The sequence below is a fragment of the Crocodylus porosus genome, unplaced genomic scaffold (assembly GCF_001723895.1).
Source record: "Crocodylus porosus isolate Cpor-Errol unplaced genomic scaffold, CroPor_comp1, whole genome shotgun sequence".
NCBI classification, from domain to species: domain Eukaryota; kingdom Metazoa; phylum Chordata; order Crocodylia; family Crocodylidae; genus Crocodylus; species Crocodylus porosus.
The window spans coordinates 3585655-3603538 of NW_017728916.1; the positions used below are offsets into that span (position 1 = coordinate 3585655).

The following is a 17884-nucleotide window of genomic DNA, read 5'->3' on the forward strand; positions in this document are numbered from 1 at the left end:
TGGCCTCCTTGACCACAGCACGTGCTCCAGAGACAGGTCTTCCGGGAGGGGACAGAATCCACCTCACGCCGAAGAGGAAGGCTATTTTCTTGGCTAGGATGACGGACCTCCTGGACAGGGCTTTAAACTGAGATTGTTGTGGGACAGGGGAATGAGTGGAGCAAGCCTAGAGACCAACAAATGAACAACTGTTACAACAGGAGATGACAGGAAGGACACTATAGCATGAGCTGAGAGAATGGAGCTCCCTCAATGTTACAGGAAACTGAGGACCTCCAGCACAGGGCTCAAATGCCAGGAGCATGGGGAACAAACAGAAGGAACTGGCCCTCCTGCTTCCCAGTAGGGACTATGATGATGTAGGGATAACAGAGACCTGGTGGGACTCTACCCATGATTGGACTGTGGCTATAGAGGACTACACCCTGCATAAGTGGGATTGCAGAGGGAAAGAGGATGGAGATGTAGCTCTCTGTGTAAAGGAGCTTCCTTGGAAGCTGAAATTGGTACTAAGGAAGGTCAACTTGAGACCCTCTGAGTCAAGATACAGGGAGGATGTGGCAAAAGGGACCTTACTGTAGCAATATATTACAGACCTCTGAATCGAGATGAGGATCTAGATCTGGAATTCTCCAGAGACCTGGAAGAGGCTGTGAGAGCATGGGGTATGGTAGTCATGGGAGATTTTTTAACTAGCCAGACATCTCCTGGGAAGAACACTTGGCCAGATTTGACTGGTCGCATAGATTCCTGACTTGTATCAATGAGTTCTACCTGTCTCAGGAAGTATATGGGCTGACCAGAGGAAATGCCCTCCTAAATTTAGTTTTGGCCAAGGGGGATGATCTGGTGGGTGATCTGACAATAGAGGGTGACCTAGGCGGCAGTGACTACAACACTGTCACTTTCACTGTCTCTGATAGGGCTGGGAAATCTGTCAGTAAGGTACAAATTCTTGACTTTTAAAAAAGCTGACTTCAGTAAGTTAAGGACTTTAGTAACTAATGCCCTAAGGGATTGTGGACCACAGAGAAAGAGTGTGGATGAAGAATGGTTGTTCCTGAAGAACATGATCCTCTGTGCACAGAAGTTGTCTATACCTGTATGCAAAACAGATGTGTCCACACCCGTAAGGAGCAGATTAGAAAAGCAAAGGCGGTGACTGAATTCAGGTTAGCAACCAAACTCAAGGACAATAAGTTCTTCTATAGGTATATGGGTAACAGGAGGAAAACCAGTGGAAATGTGGGACCACTGCTTAATGCATCTGGACGTCTGGTCACCAACACCAAGGAAAAAACAGAACTGAATGAGTACTTCACATCTGCATTCCACCAGTCAGAGTGATAGCTTGCCAAATGCAAATATGACATGGAATAGTCACAGTAGGTCCCGACCAACAGCAATGTAGAGCTGGTGAAAGAGCGGCTAGAGACTGGATATCTATAAGTTGGCAGGACCGGATGAACTCCATCCGAAAGTGCTGAACAAACTAGCTGAAGTCATCGCAGGGCTGCTGGTGAACCTCTCTGAGAATATGTGATGCTCAGGAGAGGTCCCAGAAGACTGGAAGAGGGCCAATGCTGTGCCCTTCAAGAAGGGGAGAAGAGAGGACCCAGGGAACTATAGGCTGATTAGCCTGACCTCAATCCCAGGAAAAATCCTCAAAATATTTCTCGGGGAGTCCACATGTGATAAGATAGTGGAAGGCAAAATTCTGAACAGCAGCTAGCATGGTTTTGTTGCAGGTAGGTCATGTCTGACTAAACTCGTGTATGACCAGGTTACTTACCACCTGGATAAGGGAGAAGATGGCAATGTCATTTACTTGGACTTTAGGAAGGCTTTTGACTTAGTGTCCCATGAGGCTCTCAAGGTAAAACTAGGTGACTCTGGACTCAACAATTCAGTGGTCAGGTGAGTGGGGAACTGGCTGCAGGGTTGGACCCAGAGGTTAGACGCATCTGTGTCAACCTGGCAGAAGGTAGCCAGTGGGGTCCCCCAGGGTTCGGTACTTGGACCAGTGCTTTTCAGCTTCTTCCTCAATGATGTGGGGGTGAAAAGCGCACTGGCAAAGCTTGCAAATTCCCTTAAGCTATAGGGAAGTGTGACCACGACTCAGGGTAGGCAGACGATTCAGGCGGACCTACATAGATTAGATCTCAAGCAAAACTAAGGAAGTTATTCTCCCACTCTACTCAGCATTGGTGAGGCCACAGCTGTAGTCCTGAGTCCTGTTCAGGGCACTAAGAGTCCAGAGAAGAGCCACTTCTATGATTTAGAGGCCTGAAGAGCAAGCTGTGTGAGGAAAGGCTAACAGATACTAGACTGTTCAGCCTAGAAAAGAGAAGAAGAATTCAGGGGGATTTGGTGGCAGCTTACAAATATGCCTGGGTTGAGCATCAGGGGCTAAGCAAACAACTATTTACCAAAGAGCCCTAGGTGAAAAGCAGGAGCAACTGTCATAAACTAGAAGAAAGTTTCAGATATAAGAATACAAGGAAACACTTCTTCGTGGTTTGTGTGACCAGACTCTGGAATAGACTCCTAGCGTGGGTGATGCAGGTACTACCCTGGGTATCTTCAAAAGGAGACTGGACGCACACCTTATCAGGTTATTTGACCCCAGCAGTCTTTTCTGCCCCAAGCAGGGGGGCTGGACCCAATCATCTCATGAGGTTTCTTCCAGCCCTAAACTTCTATGAATCTGAGGCTGCAGATGGGAAGTCTGTAAAAGAAAAGGTATAGGGAGAAGTGCAGCCAGAATCTTAGCAGATTCTGGAGGAGGTGGAAGAGGGGCTGCAGCTTGGCACATTCAAGGTAGGCATGTGCCAGGGTCTCCCTCTGTGGGCAAAAGGGGCAGCTGCAGCTGTCAAGGTTGTCCATAGTGTGCCAGATGCATGCCCATGGAAGTGGCTCCATGAGGGAGCCACCAGCCAAGGTTCCCAGTGGCTCGTGCAATCAAGGTAGAATATAGGCTAGTCCGCCAGGGACCCCTGCCCTTGCCTGGGGTGTCCCGCCATTTGTTGTTGGGGTGGTGTGCAAGGATGGGATGATAGACTGTGTGGAACACGAGCATATAGAGTGGGCAGTGATGGACTGTTTGTAAGTGGACTGGCTTGGTTTCCCCCATCCTGTGGTCATAGGGAGGGGAGCATCATGGGGCCTGCTGAGGCAGTGGCTCCATAATGAGCTCCAGAGGGCTGGGGTGGGGATTGCTCTGGCACAGGACTTGGTCGATTGTAGGCAAGGGCAGTGTGGGGCAGGGCAGCCTTTACCTCTCGGACTCTGCAGCAGAGAGCATGCAGTGTGGGCAGCTACATGGGCCAGACCAGCATAGAGAGATTTGCCCACTCCTGCCTACCATAGTCCGGGAATTCTCTGACACAAGTGTGTGGGCCAGGACCATCTTCTGGTGCACCCAGGGCACCTCAGTCGGTGGCACTGCCTGCTGCAAGTTTTTCAGTAGGGTCTCGGCAAGGGGGTCAGCACCCTGGGTGGACTATCCCTGGGGACGGAAATCAGCCTCCAGGCTCTGAGGAGGTCAGGATAGAAATCTGGCAGCTCCTCCAGGTCCTTGCTCTGGGGAGACCTGACGGGTAGAAGAGCTGCTGGTAGTATTAGAACCTCCAAAGGCAGCAGAGGAAGGTACAGCTGTCCAGGCACTATGTTGCCTGGCTACTGGCACCATAGAGGAGTCTCTGCGAGGCCTGAATGTGGAAGATGGGGACCTAGCTGCAGAGGAAGACTAGGCCCTGTCCACACTCCCACAAGGGGAGGCTTGGGACACCTGTGGAGACCCAGTGCTGTCCCAGCTGGAGGAACTGGTTGCGGCAGGAGACTGGGCAAGACAGACTCATGATCTGACCCAGTCAATGACAGTTCTTGTGGATAGTCATCGTTACCGGTCCCCTTGGAGTGATGAATTAATCAGCTTTTACTGTATGCAACTAGAAGCAACATTGTCTTTTATCAACATGTGAGCACCCAAAACCTAACTTCTGTTTGGAGCAGAGGGAGGGCTAATGGCTTGGGTCTCCTTGGATATTGGGTTGAGAGCTGTATCTGTTTCTCTAACTTGTACTAGCTGTTGCCAAATATCAGCTGAAACAGTGAATGTATCTTAGTTCCCTGAGCCCCTGCAAGACCTGACATGTGAAATCTAACAGGAGAGGCTTCTGGGAATATTGACGTATTATTGTTTATCTTTGCCTTCAGGGAAACTACTGCAATTCAAAATGGTGAAGGAAGAGGAGAAGGGGATTCCTGTGCGGGTTGCACTCCGCTGCCGCCCCTTGGTCATGAAGGAGATAAGCGAGGGGTGCCAGATGTGTCTGTCCTTTGTGCCTGGGGAGCCCCAGGTAAGGGAGTGTTTTCTCCACTCTCTTCTTACTGCAAAATGATTCTATTGACCTCAGTGGAGTTGTTTGCAGTGGTGCAAATCTGAAACGAGTTGAATTTGAGTAACAGCATGCAAATCGGGAAAGTAGATCTCATTACTGGCTTTTATCTTTCCTACAGGTAATTGTAGGCAATGACAAATCCTTCACATATGACTATGTATTTGACCCATCAGCTGAGCAGGAGGAAGTCTTTAACACATCTGTTGCCCCTTTAATACAGGGCATCTTCAAAGGTGAGACTGGAGTGTGTGCAATTACTTTTAAAAAATCATAGCAAAGGTACAGGAGACTTTCATTGAGGTTTGGGATACCCCAGTGACATCAGAAGCTGCAAAAACAGCTAGTAGAAATTGCTTGGTTATCCACTTTAACCCTGCAGCCTTTTTGCAAAGAAAAAGATATTATGCCTATAAATCTATCCCAGACTGAAGTGGTGAGAGCTACATCCCACCAACTTACTGCTAGTCAAGTTTTCCAGTGGATTTCCAAGGTGAATTGGGTAGGTTCACTTGACTTTGAAAAGTAAAGATGGACTTGTGTTTTCAAACTCCATCTGAGGTTTGTGAGCTGAGGTACTGAAAAGGTGGTGGAAGGGTGATGGAGTGCTTACATGCTGTTTCCAGCGTCCTTAGTTAGAGCTGTGGAACTGGCTTGTATGAGCTGGGCAGGGATGCTGGTTTTATCCTTTAGATAAGGTACCTGTTTTTAGTGGACCTTTTGTCCCTAGTGAATTGACTACATGTATGGTCAGTGCTGTGTAAACCAAGATTTGGCCTATTTCCACTGAGGCCTCTAGCTGTATGCTGAAACATGCTTCAAATGCTCCTCTCCCCTTCCATCTGACTGTATGCATTGTCAGTCTCTAATTTTTCCTTCTCTGATTCTTCAGGGTACAATGCTACCGTCCTAGCATATGGGCAGACAGGTTCTGGAAAAACCTATTCTATGGGAGGCACTTTCACTCAGGATCAAGAACATGAACCTAGTGTTGGAGTTATTCCTCGCGTAATTAAAGTACTATTTCAAGAAGTAGAGCGGAAGCAGGACTGGGCATTCAGTTTGAAAGTCTCATATTTGGAGGTAAAAGATATTTATGGTTTCTGAATATCTGGAATTTAAAGCCTCGCTTCCTAAGATTGATTTTCAACAAGTCTAATATCTTGGGCCACAAGGTTTTTTTAATTAAGTTTAAGCTTCAGGTCATATTTCACATGTGAGGATTGGCAAGAACTGGAACTAGGTTCCAGGACTTCTTTTTCTTTTTGTTAAACAAACTCACTTTCATGTAGCAAGTTTAAATAGTTGGTCTCTTTATGGTGGCACTTCACTGAGTTGAGCAGAATGTCTTATATAAGAGTCTGAATTCGAAGGACTTTTGGAAACCCTATTGCAGATGGGACTGCATCCTTTCTTTTGCAACAGGCTTGCCTGCCATTAAAGCTAACATTGTATCTGTAATCTCTGGAGCAGAGCATGTGCAATTAGGGCTGTGTGAAAGGTCTCTGGCTGTTTCGTTTCAAAGCTGTTCCAACTTGTTTCAAGTTTGAAACAGTGAAATCAAAACAAAACAAAGGGCTTCAAAACAGCCTTGAAATGAAACGAGGGCAGTCAAAACATTTTGAAAGTTTCAAAACGTTTTGAGTTTCAGAACTCCAAGCAGGGCTTGTCTGCAGGGAAACAAAGTAAGGAGGGGGAGAGGGGAAAGACCGCTCTTGTATTGACTGTAGCTGGCCAGTGACTGGTCCTTCCCTGAGGTCCCTTCCAATTCCAGTGTTCTGGGGGAAGGATCGAAAAACTTCATAAAAGGCAGCATTGTTTGAACTGGTCTGTTTTCTGTCACCCATATCACAAATTTTGCTTGTCAGTAGCCTGAGGTGCAGTTTCCCTGAATCCCTGGTAGCTATCTCCTTGGAACCTGGCAGGCTTCATGGCCTAAGCAGAGGCTACCATGCCTGCAGTTTTCACCCCCCTGTGCCTTAACATGCACACAGTCACACATGTAACGAGTTTTACTTGTCAGCAGCCTGAGGTGCAGTTTCTCAGAAACCCCTGGACCTGTCTCCTTGAAACCTGGCAGGCTTTGTGGCCTCAACAGGGCTACCATCCCTGCAGTTTTCACCCCCCTGTGCCTTAACATACACATGACAAGGTTTGCTTTCAAGAATTTGAGGTGTAATTTCCCAGAAACCCCTGCATCTATGTCCTTGAAACTTGGCAGGCTTCATGGCCTCAGAGGGAGCTACCATCCCTACAAGTTCCGTCTGAATTGGGCAAGAACTGACAAAGTTATAGGCAGTTTCGTGGTTCCCCATTATAGCCTATGAGTGAGAATTTTGATGAAATGGAACAGTGGTTTCAAACGAAACTCGAAACGAAACACTGTCCTGTAAAAACAGAAGTCAAAACGAAACATTGCTGTTTCACACAGCCCTAATGGTGCAGTGTTCTAGATTAAAAATCTCTAAGGGAGGTTGGAAAGCTGACTTTATTTCCAGAGGGATGTACACAAATTAATGAGAGTCGTCTCATGGCCTTCTGGTGCTTAGGATGATCACGCTAATAAGACTGCTCTTATGTAGAGACCATGGGCATAGAAAAAAGAAGCAAATGTGTAGAAACAGAACTTGCCACATTCTGCCTCTCAAAATAGCAAGACCAAGTAGATGAGATGGATGCTGTCTGTTGCAAAATCAGATTGACCTTCCATTGTCCCGTGTACTGCTTGTCCACTTTGCTCAGTACTGCTTGTTCTGAGCTGCTGTTCTAATACCTTCAGATCTACAATGAGGATGTCCTAGACCTGCTGTCTCCTGTGAGAGAGCGAACTTCTCAAATCAGTATCCGGGAGGATCCCAAAGAAGGCATTAAGGTGTGTTGTCAAAGGTGCAGTCTTGCCTAGCTTTAGTAATTCAAAACTGCTGTTTGCAAACTCAAAAGGTGACAACTATGCCACAAAGTTTTTGGCAAGGATGGGATATGGAGATTAAAGCAATGTATAGAACAGGGGTGGGTAAAATGTACCCCGGGGGCTGGATGCGGCCCACCAGGCCATTCTATCCGGCCTGTGGGACCCCTAAAAAAAACTTAGAAAATGTTATATTTGTCTGCCCTGGGCTGCCTGTCACGCAGCCCTCTGGCTTGCCAAAACTCCGTAAGCGGCCCTCTGCCCAAAATAATTGCCTCCCCCAGTATAGAAAATATGCCTTTTGGAGCAAAGCTGAAATGTATGAGTGAACTCCAGGGAAGCTTGTGCTTTTGATCATTTTAAACCTGGTCTGTGGCTATAAAAGAGCTTTTGTCTTCAGCTCTGGGTAGTGGTCATGCTTCCATAATAATATATAGGTTGCTGTGTGCCCCACATCCAGAGTGTTTGGGGTTAGATGGTATCAATGGTTTAGTTTACTAATACATTGTGATCACATCGCTTTCAGTAGGTTTGCCTCTGGTAAATGGGGGGCAGTTCTCATTAACTGCAGTATCCATTTATGTGGATTCCTAAGCAGGAAGTTAGCATGGCTGGGAAGCTACTAGTGCAGTCTTTGTAGTTTGAATCCCCATGGCTTTGCTTTCGCATGAATATCTGGTTTTGGATCTTTAAGTCTGTTAGTTGTAGTTTGCAGAGAAGTCAAAAAGCAGAACTTTAGTCGGCAAGTTGTAAGAATGAAACTGCATTTTCTTCTTTGACATAGGTAATAGGGTTAACGGAACAAGAAGTGGCCTGTGCCCAGGATACGGTATTCTGCCTGGAGCAAGGAAACAATTCAAGAACTGTGGCCTCCACAGCCATGAATTCACAATCCTCACGGTCCCATGCAATCTTCACAATTTCCATTGAGCAGAGAAAGAAAAGTGACAAGTGAGTTGAATGATGGCTTCTTCTGGAATCCAGTAACCTTCACTTAAGGAATGTGCTTTTAAACCCAGTGGATCAGTTGCTTGTGCACTTGCATGGTGGCTTGGGGATCTAACTATCCTGTTTTTGCCACAGGAATAGCAGCTTTCGCTCAAAGCTCCATCTTGTAGATCTTGCTGGCTCTGAGCGGCAAAAGAAGACCAAAGCTGAGGGAGACAGACTAAAGGAAGGTAGGTAAAGGAGAGCTAGAACTGTCCTTGTGATTGCAAGTTTGAGTTTGTCACATCTGAAAAGGGCAAAATACAATACATTGTTCTGGGCCCTAACTATGGGGAGGTGATCTGGTCTCTTGTGTGGAGGTGTATATTCCCATTCTGACCCTCCGAGGAATCCAGCAGAAACAAGGGAAACAAAGTCCTGTTCTCCTCAATCACCCTCTTCCCTCTTGCACCTGAAATGGGGTGGGGAAGGAAACTTCCCTGATTATTTTTGTTCCTTTAATCCATTAGGGGGAATGAGGCTTCTGCTTTGTTCAGTGAAACTTCAAGCTTATTACAGGTGGTCTAGCAGAAGTTAAGGCAATGGCCAGGTACAGATATTCAAAATGCTTGAGCCTGAATTGATTTAATTGGGTGAGACGCTTGTTGCCTGCTGCCTGCTCACTGCAGTGCCAGATGTTTTGGGGTGGGCTAGTTGCTGCCCACGCCCCTGGACCGCAGGGCTGGGATGAACCAGGCTGCAGCAGTCCATTGCCTCCCCATGCCCCTGGTCCACAGCAGCCCACCCTGAGTGCCTGGCACCACTGCAAGCAGGCAGCAGGTGACTGCCTCACTTCTGCCCACTGCAATGGTTTGCTCCACCACTGCCACAACCCCCAGAAGAGGGAGGGGAGTGGAAAGCTGTGCTCTAGCTGCAGCCCACCTGCAAACTGTGGCCCCTGCACAGGTCTGGAGGTGGCTGGGTACTGGCCTCTACCCCCTAAGGCCACCACAGCCCAGGCCGCACTGCTGCCGTGAGTCAGGTTCTGCCATTAGCCCCAACTCCCCCCACACCTCCTTCCACACCTGCAGCCATGTCACATGCCCCCTCCCCATAGCTGGACCTGCATCAGCCTTGGCCACTGCTCACTGCTTCTCTGAGGGACTCGGCCCAGATGCTGCAGCACAGGCCCTGCCCAAGGGGATCTTCAGCTTGAGAAGGAGCCGGCACTGTGTTGGTGCCCATGCCACTCCCCACTCCCCTTTGGGCTACTGGCATCAGGCCACCATGGCCCTGGGTGCACAATTGGAGCCTATCTGTGCCTGGACTCCCACCCCTCCCTGCTGCACTGCGGGGATTAAACCTTCCCTTCTCCTCAGGCTACTGGGGTCTGGCCACGCTTCTACTGCTGGAGCAGTGAGGACTCGTGGCAAGGGCTGGAGCAGTGAGGACTCATGGCAAGGGCTGCTGCCCACTTCCAAGCAGACCTGGCTGCACTCCAGAGCAGGGTTTTACACCCCTACCACCACCTCAGCCAGCTGGAGCAGTGATAGTGCTCCAGCTAGGAAGGAGAGGGTGAGGCCAACCCTGCTTGGCTGAAACACAGCCCAGCTGAGGGCTGCAGAGCATGCTGGAGAACTCTGACTTAACTTAAACCAGGAAGGGGGGGTTCTGGGACAAAAATTCCATAAACCAGTTTGACCTCAATCAGTTCAGTCTGATACTACATTCAGCCAGGTTTATTTCAAACTGGTTTTGGCCACTTTGAAACTGGTTTATGTGCATTGAATTTCTGTTCTGTTACAGGTTTAAACCAGTTTCTGGTCACTTAAACCAGTTTATGTGCAACTTCTGTCCCTAGTCTTAGAGGTTGTCTTGCAAGGTGTTCCAGGAGAAGTTGTGTAAGCAGATCCAGAACTTCTATTTTTTTCCTGTTTTGTGTTTTATTTATGGTTCTGCGGCTGAGAGATCAGGACCCTGGAATGTGATAGACAGTGTCTTGGATAAACAAGATTATCTGGATTTGTGATGGAAGTTCAGAACAGATATAAATCCTTAAGCTTTCAGGCATCTAGAATAGTAGCTGGAAACTAGCTATTCTGTAACTGCCCATTGCAATCTTTATTTCAGATCAGCTGGGCTTGCCCGCTGGTAGAGACAACTATTGGATGGTTGGCTTGATCTATGTGGAGTTTATATATTCAGTGCTGTGAAATTGTCAGGGAGATATAGTAGGAGAGAAGCAGCCAACCTGCAGCACATCTATCACAAGTGTCACAGGCAACCTTTTGTGTGCGTCATGCAGCCTATAAGGCAATGGAAGGGGATCAGAGTGGTATATAGGGAGGGTGCAGGGCTTGCCTCATGGCCTGCCTGCCAGGAAGTTTCATCTCCCCTGGGGTAGGAGATGAGACTAGTTTCCCAACCTTGCACAGTAGCTGACAACTGCACCAGGTTTTTAAAAGAAAGACATGTCTGATGTAATGGTGATGCCTGAAGAAAAAATGCCAAAACCTCTCTGCCTGCCACTTTTGTTAAAGGCTTGTAAATAGCAAAACAAATGGTCACTGCACTTCAGTGGTACAGACCGTGTGCAGGGGAGAACAGTGCTTATTGTTGGATTAGCGTTAGAAGAGCCAACAGGATGAGACTTTGTACTTTCCTCTGACTAGGGCTGAATTACCCTAGTCATGAGAAGCGGGGCAGCTCTTTGAAGAACACTGAAGTTTATGACCCTGCTCTCTTGCAAATGGCCTTCTGCAGCACATTGGTGCTATAACCATGGTCCCAGCCCTTTTTATTCAAGCTAGAGGAAGAAAACGGCGAGACCAGATGCCAGTTTCCTTCTGGGAACTGAAGTTTTTTTTGGGGGGGTGCTGAGCTTTATTTTCTGGCTGGGTACAGAAAACAGATTTTAGATGTACTCATTTGAGGTTTATTTATGTACAGGAATCAACATCAACAGAGGCCTTCTGTGCCTGGGAAATGTGATCAGTGCTCTTGGTGAGGAAAACAAAAAGGGTGGTTTTGTACCCTACAGAGACTCTAAATTAACACGGCTGCTGCAAGGTAAGAGCCAAACTCGTAAATTCTAAATCCATGTGAAACTTGACTGGCAAAGACTAATAAACTCAGGCTTTGTAAGCCTCCAGGTCAAGTGATATCTCTGCGTGACTTTGTGCCTTTTTTTATTTTTTGCTTTCTCTCCCTAGCCATTAGACTTGCTGTACTTTTGATACAGTACTTTCTCTCTGAAGGGGAAAAAACCTTTTGAAACCTAAGGGTTTTTATACTAAATGACTTGCATCTGGGATGAAAAACAATAATGTGCTTCAAGTCACAGCTCAACAGGTGCTGCACAGTGTTATGACCAGGGATCCAAGTTTTCCATTTGCTGCAGGAAAACTTGGATTTTTCCTTTTTAACAGGGAAAATTTGGATTTCTCATTTAAAGGGAAAATCCATAATTTTCTCCTTTAAATGGGAAAATGTAGAATTTATTTTATTATAATGATTGAGGCACTGGCAGGCTTACAAATTTCTTTAAAATTGTAACGAACAATATTTTATTGATATAAACTGGTACCTAATATATATAGTGGTGTTTCATTTTAACTGTAGGAAAATGTGGATTTTTGGGGTTGTAATGAAAGAATTCTGGACTTTTTATCAGAGAATTTCTGATTCTTAAACAAAGAAAAACAGGATCCCTGGTTATGACAGACTAAAGTTTAAGGCATTTCATAGCATGACCTTTGGCATTCACAAGCTTAACTGTAACTATGAGTTTTCTGAGTGTATAATGCTTGTCTAGGATAGTGATGACATAATTTAATGTCATGCCCTAAATTACTGACCTGGACCCTTGATTTTTGTCTTAATGAAACTCTAGTCTGGGAAACATGAAATAATTCATTTTACTGAATGAGTCTGTTTTGTGAAATGTAAGTAACTTACTGCATGCGGACCATTTTTAGTAGTATTTAAAACCTCTTAGAAGGAACCATAGTTTAAACCCATTTGAGAATTCTGGGCTGTATAGAACCATCAGTACCATTTTTGGAGATCATCATTGATAGTGCTCTGAGTTTGAAACCAAAAAAGTCTTAATGGGTAGCTCATATTAAGAAAAAACTTTCTCAAACTGCCAGAGGACGAGTTTTGGATGTTCTTGAAACTTCTGCTTGCTATATGGAAGCTGGTGCCATCAGAAGGAAGAACGCTTGAAAAACTGGTAAAGGATGCATGTCAGGATGGGCATCCTATTTGGGGCTTTCTGATGTCTATGGGTGTTTGGAATTGGGATCCAAAATAGTCTGTTTCAAGCAAAGAATTGTTTACTTTCTTGGGCTAGGGCAGGGAGTAGGGGCTAGGGCAGGGAGTAGAGAAGTTGAGGTTCATACCAGCAGCAGCAAACCGAGAATGCCACTTCAAAAAGCATTAGTCAAAATTCATCCAGTGGAGGATTATGTAGGCCTGGTGCAGGCCATGTTGAAATTTGGTAAGATGGCCCTGGACTTCTTACTACTGTCCCACTTGGCCATTCTTGCTGCATCTTGAAATGCAAATACCCTGTCCATTTCTGTTTTCTTCAGATTCCTTGGGTGGCAACAGCCACACGCTTATGATTGCCTGCGTGAGCCCAGCGGATTCCAACATGGAAGAAACTTTAAACACTCTTCGCTATGCTGACAGGGCAAGAAAAATAAAAAATAAACCAGTTGTCAACATTGATCCACAGACAGCTGAGTTGCATCATCTAAAACAACAGGTATTGGGCTCTCTGCTAGGTGGGGTGGGGTTGGGGGAGAGGTGCCATGTGCGTGCATAGCTAACGTAAGCATTCATTCTCTTGTGGCAAGGTTGAGAGCAAATCTGCTGGTTAAGCTCATTGAGCTGGGGCATGATGAAGGCAGAAGCACTTGTTTTTGATCCCCAGTGGTCTCTGTAGCTTACATGCAGCATAAGCATGTTCCAGATGTGAATTCATTTTTCTTGTACTCTCTTTCAGGTGGCCATTAAAGGTCATGGTTCGATTGCAGACAAGTGTCAGTTTGTATTTCTCTTGCACCGTGTGCTCCCCTAAAGCACAGTCACCTCTAGAGTGAACAGTGGCAGTTAGCTAACGTTCCACAGCTGTGCTTCATAAACTTAAGAAAGGGTATGAAGAGAGTCCATAGGTGATTAAACCAGAAGAAAGTTCATTGGCCAAAATAAATACAGTGGTCAAGGTAGATTTTTAGACCAGCCCTAAGGTGCCTCAGCAGTCTGTGGAGAAGTTAGCATAGAGTTTACAGGGCACTAAGTATTCTGTGCCAGTTCCTTGTCTAGACTTTGAAAACCAAGTGAGCTGACTAAATGCCTGCTGCATGTCTGTGGGGAGATGCCAGAGTTTTTCATGCTGTAAATTCACACCCTACCTTTCCTCTCAATGTCCTTTTAACGCAAACCTTTAACAAAGAGGTGGTGTGATGTAGATTCTACAATATGCATGAAAGGCAGTGCTTGTCCATTAGCATGGATGGAGAGAGAATACCTCCCCTTTGAATTCTCATTGCTTCTTGAATCCAGCCTAAGGACTCTGTTCATGGGAGGTAGATTCTGAAGTTGGTAACTGTTTCATTGTCTCTCTAGGTGCAACAACTCCAGGTCTTATTGTTGCAGGCCCATGGAGGAACGCTCCCTGTGTCTATCAAGTAAGAACAGTAGACTTAGTGCACTAAATATAAATGGAGACTGTCTGCCAACCTGAGATCCTTGGGGGCTTTTTTTCCCTGTTGTACAGAAGCTCAAAACTATTTGTTCTCAATAAAGTATTAACTTCTGAAGTACCTGGCAAGTTCCTTGTCATGCTTGCTGCACCAGTGGTTTATTTGTAACCTGAATCTCCACTGTAGAAGAAAAATAAGCATAACAATACCTTATCTCTGCTGGTTTCCCTCAATTTATGCTGTACATGTATTCCCAGTGAGCAGCACATGCATCAAATTTGCACAAAGTGAACCCACTTTACAATGTAACAAATTAGGGTTAGGTTCCCATGGCAGTGAGGGAGGGAGTGAGGCTGGGACTAGGGAAGGGGCGGAGGGGAGGGGTGCCACTCCCAGGGCTGCACAAGGCAGCAAAGCAGAGGGAACAGTGACACACACCCCAACCTTGGCTACAGTGGCCCTGGGAGCAGCCAGCGCGAGCTGGGCTGCATCGTGTTCCACCTGTCCCCACTCACCTCTGCACTGGTGCAGACAGAGCTGGTGTTGGCTGCTCCTGGGACAGCTGCAGCTGGGGCTGGGGAGCAGTTGACACCAGCTGCCTGCACCACGGCATGACACGGTGCAGCCCAGGAGCTGGAGTGAGCCCAGGCATGGTGGGACAGGTGGATCACAGTACAGCCCAGTGGCTGCAGGCAGCTGGCGCTGGCTGCTCCCGGGACCGCTGCAGCCGGGGCTGGAGTAAGCGGGGCCATGACCCTTTCCCCTCCGCCCACAGACTTACCTGCTTGGAGGGGACATCTATGCTGATCGCATAACAGCGAATTTACCTCGCATGTAACGAATCATTGGTCTAAATATGGTCATCACTTAAGAGTGATTTTGTATATAAAGAACCCACATAAATCCAGGAAAACCTGTACATGCCTTCTAAACTAAGCTCCATGGGACAAGGCTTCCTGTTCTTCTCTCTTGTGCCCTCAAACTTGCGGACATGTGAATAACGTGTGGGTTTTGTTTAGTGTGGCACCATCAGAAAGCCTACAATCCTTGATGGAGAAGAACCAGTCCCTAACGGAGGAAAATGAGAAACTGAGCCGAGGTCTGAGTGAGGCTGCAGGTCAGACAGCCCAGATGTTGGAGAGGATCATTATGGTAAGGTTTAGTCATCTGAGAACTTTTATGTGGGTAACAGCTTCCTACCAGCTGGAGTGACAGTTCTGCAGAACACTAATGATGTTCTTGAACCCATGGCTCTGTTCCTTCCTTAGAAATTCAAAATTTAGGACATTGGGGTATAGCACTCTAAGTTCAAGCCCTGTAGATTCTGGGATTGAATGTGGTAGAACTGGATTGACCTCTTTTTTGAAAATGATTTTACCTATGGCACTACTTACTGAAGTACTGACTCACAATGGCAATCTTGACTCCTGGTGGCCTATTTTCCTGCAGTGTCAGTCTTGCTGAATGATGTGGAATATTTCTTGGGGATGATACAAATTTATCTTGCTTGTCCCTCTTCTAGCACTTCATAGGTGCTGCTGCTCTTGCTGGTTTGGAGAGAGAGCCCAAACTGGTGTCCTGTGTCAAGGGATCTTTTTCTCCTTGATCAATTCAGAAACAGTCCAATTCAGTACAATATGAGGAAGCCGCTATTCTTCCAAAGGGGTTGCTGTTTCTTGTCCTACATTACTGAAAACTGGGTGTCTCTTACTTTCAGACAGAACAAGAAAATGAAAAGATGAGCGCCAAACTTGAGGAACTCCGACAGCACGATGCGTAAGTGTCTTTTTTCCTCTTGTATCCTTGCCTGCATTGCAGCAGAATTGTACAGTACTTGTTTGGGTGGGAAGACCTGGATTGGGACTTTGTATTTGTTAGTCCAAAGCCCATTTGTATGGAGGAAAGGGAGAGAATTTGACAAACAGCTCAACAGGAGCAATGCCAATAGATTGCCAGGTAAGATCTGTGGACTTGTCTGTCTGAATTTTCAGGTGCAAGCTTGATCTGGAGAAACTGATAGAGACTCTAGAGGATCAGGAGCTCAAAGAGAACATAGAAGTCATTCGAAACTTGCAGCAAGTAATAGTACAATTGCAGGTAAGAACTGACCTAGGGAACATAGTGGGATGCCTATGTCAAAAGAGCTCTTTGATCGCTGGCACTAATGTTCTGCCAGTTTCTGAAGCGGTGGTTTCCTGTAAGCTGAGATTTTATCTTCAGGGGTCTGGATACTAAGGTACGCTATTAGATTTTGGCTGAATTTCTGTGTTCAGATGGTAGCTTACTCCATGGTAACTTGCTGGTCTTGCTTAACAGCATGTCATGGTGAAAGACAGCTCTTCATGTTCTTCCTCCCTGGAAACTCCTGAAGCTTCCAGTGACTTGGTAGGGAACTTAGTAGTGAAGTTTGTGTCATGCAGAAAGGAAATTAGGGTGCAACTTGCCTACTCAGTTGAGATGTTCCAAATCTAACTGTGGTGAAATGGGAGGTCTATAATCTCTACTTTCAAAAGTAGCTTTTTCAGGGCAGCAGAAGATTTTAGGAGGACCACAGCTGGCTTCATATCTGGTCCAAGAAGCCCTTGTTAACTGCACTTCACCTCTTTGGTATGTACTGTACACTGAAGTTCTCTATTTTACCCTGTGCAGGATGAAAGTGCTGCTTGTGTGGCATCAATGGAAGCCACTGCAGAGATGGGAAGCTCAGAACCAGAGGCAGAAGCTGTAAGTAGCCTAATGCAGCAAGTCTCTTGCAATAGTTCAACAAGAGCATCCTCGCTCCTTTTTTCCTAATTGCATATTTCTGATGATTAAGTGCTATTTACAGTCTTTCCTTTCTTCTTTTTTGTGCTTTTTCCTGGGTACTTTAAAAATAGTTTCTCACTGTAGGGAGAAAGAGGAGGGGTTGGAAATTGGAATGCAATTCCAATTGTTGGAATGAAGTTCAGGTCTACTAAGTCAGAGTTTACCCCTACAATCCATTGCATATTCCTTGAAGCCAGCTTTCTGGCCAGCAGTTGTCTCTCTTTTTCAGCCAACAGGAACAGGCCAAGACTTCAAGAGATCTTCAGGTGACTTCACCACTCAGCATGCCTTGCGCCAGGCACAGATGTCCAAAGAGCTGATTGAACTGAACAAAGCCCTGGCTCTGAAAGAGGCGCTGGCCAAGAAAATAACACAGAGTGACAACCAGCTAGAGCCTATCCAGTCCCAATACCAGGTATGCCCAGTGCACATCCTAGTTCAGTGGTCTCCAGCTTTTTAGTAGGAGATCACCTTTTTGCATTTAAAAGCAACCCAAGGTCTACTCTGCACTGCTGCTACCCACCCCGCCCAGCAGGTAGGTCTGTGGAGAGGGAGGGGGGGCAGATAGAGGCAGAGGGAGAAAAAATTATTTGGGGGCGCACCTCCTCAGCAGCTAAGTCCCACCTAGCTGTGGCCCCACTCAACTTACCCCTACTTCTGCCTCTGTGACACTGCCCCTCACCATGGGGGCCTCAATCTAGCCCCTGCCCCTTCCCTTCACCACAGACCGACTTGCTGGGCTGGGGCACATGTGTGCATGTACGTGGGCACTCAGTCTCCCACCCCAGCTTTGGATTGATTCCAAGATCTACTGATGGATCAAGATCTACTGGTTGGTAACCACTGTCCTAGCTCATCTGCATTCTCCCTTCTACTTAGAATAAAACTAATTCCTCAGAGGAGTGTTCTTATTCTGGTTCTCATAGCCAAAAAAGCACATTTGCTTCAATTGTGGCAGTAAGCGCAGACTATCCCATAACAGAGGTACTCTGCAGTGGCTGTTGCTGGCAGATATCTATGACTTAATGATGGAACTAAGTGCCTGACATGACCAGATAGTGGAATTTCATAGACATCAGGGCTGAAAGGGACCTCGGGAGATCGAGTCCAGCCCCCTGCCCAAAGGGCAGGAA

At 46.5% G+C, this 17884-nt stretch overlaps 1 protein-coding gene across 1 annotated transcript in view; it reads left to right on the plus strand.

Annotated features, from left to right (window-relative positions):
• The window catches only part of KIF4A (kinesin family member 4A), a 33618-nt gene that overhangs the window by 2402 nt on the left and 13332 nt on the right, over nucleotides 1-17884 (plus strand). Inside the window, exons 2-15 of the mRNA XM_019536253.1 lie at nucleotides 4219-4361; nucleotides 4522-4636; nucleotides 5293-5483; nucleotides 7180-7272; nucleotides 8093-8259; nucleotides 8392-8486; nucleotides 11185-11304; nucleotides 12831-13006; nucleotides 13870-13931; nucleotides 14966-15098; nucleotides 15664-15722; nucleotides 15938-16043; nucleotides 16596-16670; nucleotides 16981-17166. Coding sequence (XP_019391798.1) covers nucleotides 4239-4361; nucleotides 4522-4636; nucleotides 5293-5483; nucleotides 7180-7272; nucleotides 8093-8259; nucleotides 8392-8486; nucleotides 11185-11304; nucleotides 12831-13006; nucleotides 13870-13931; nucleotides 14966-15098; nucleotides 15664-15722; nucleotides 15938-16043; nucleotides 16596-16670; nucleotides 16981-17166 — 1701 coding nt within the window. The 5' untranslated portion in view covers nucleotides 4219-4238. The remainder of the gene's footprint in view (nucleotides 1-4218; nucleotides 4362-4521; nucleotides 4637-5292; nucleotides 5484-7179; nucleotides 7273-8092; nucleotides 8260-8391; nucleotides 8487-11184; nucleotides 11305-12830; nucleotides 13007-13869; nucleotides 13932-14965; nucleotides 15099-15663; nucleotides 15723-15937; nucleotides 16044-16595; nucleotides 16671-16980; nucleotides 17167-17884) is intronic.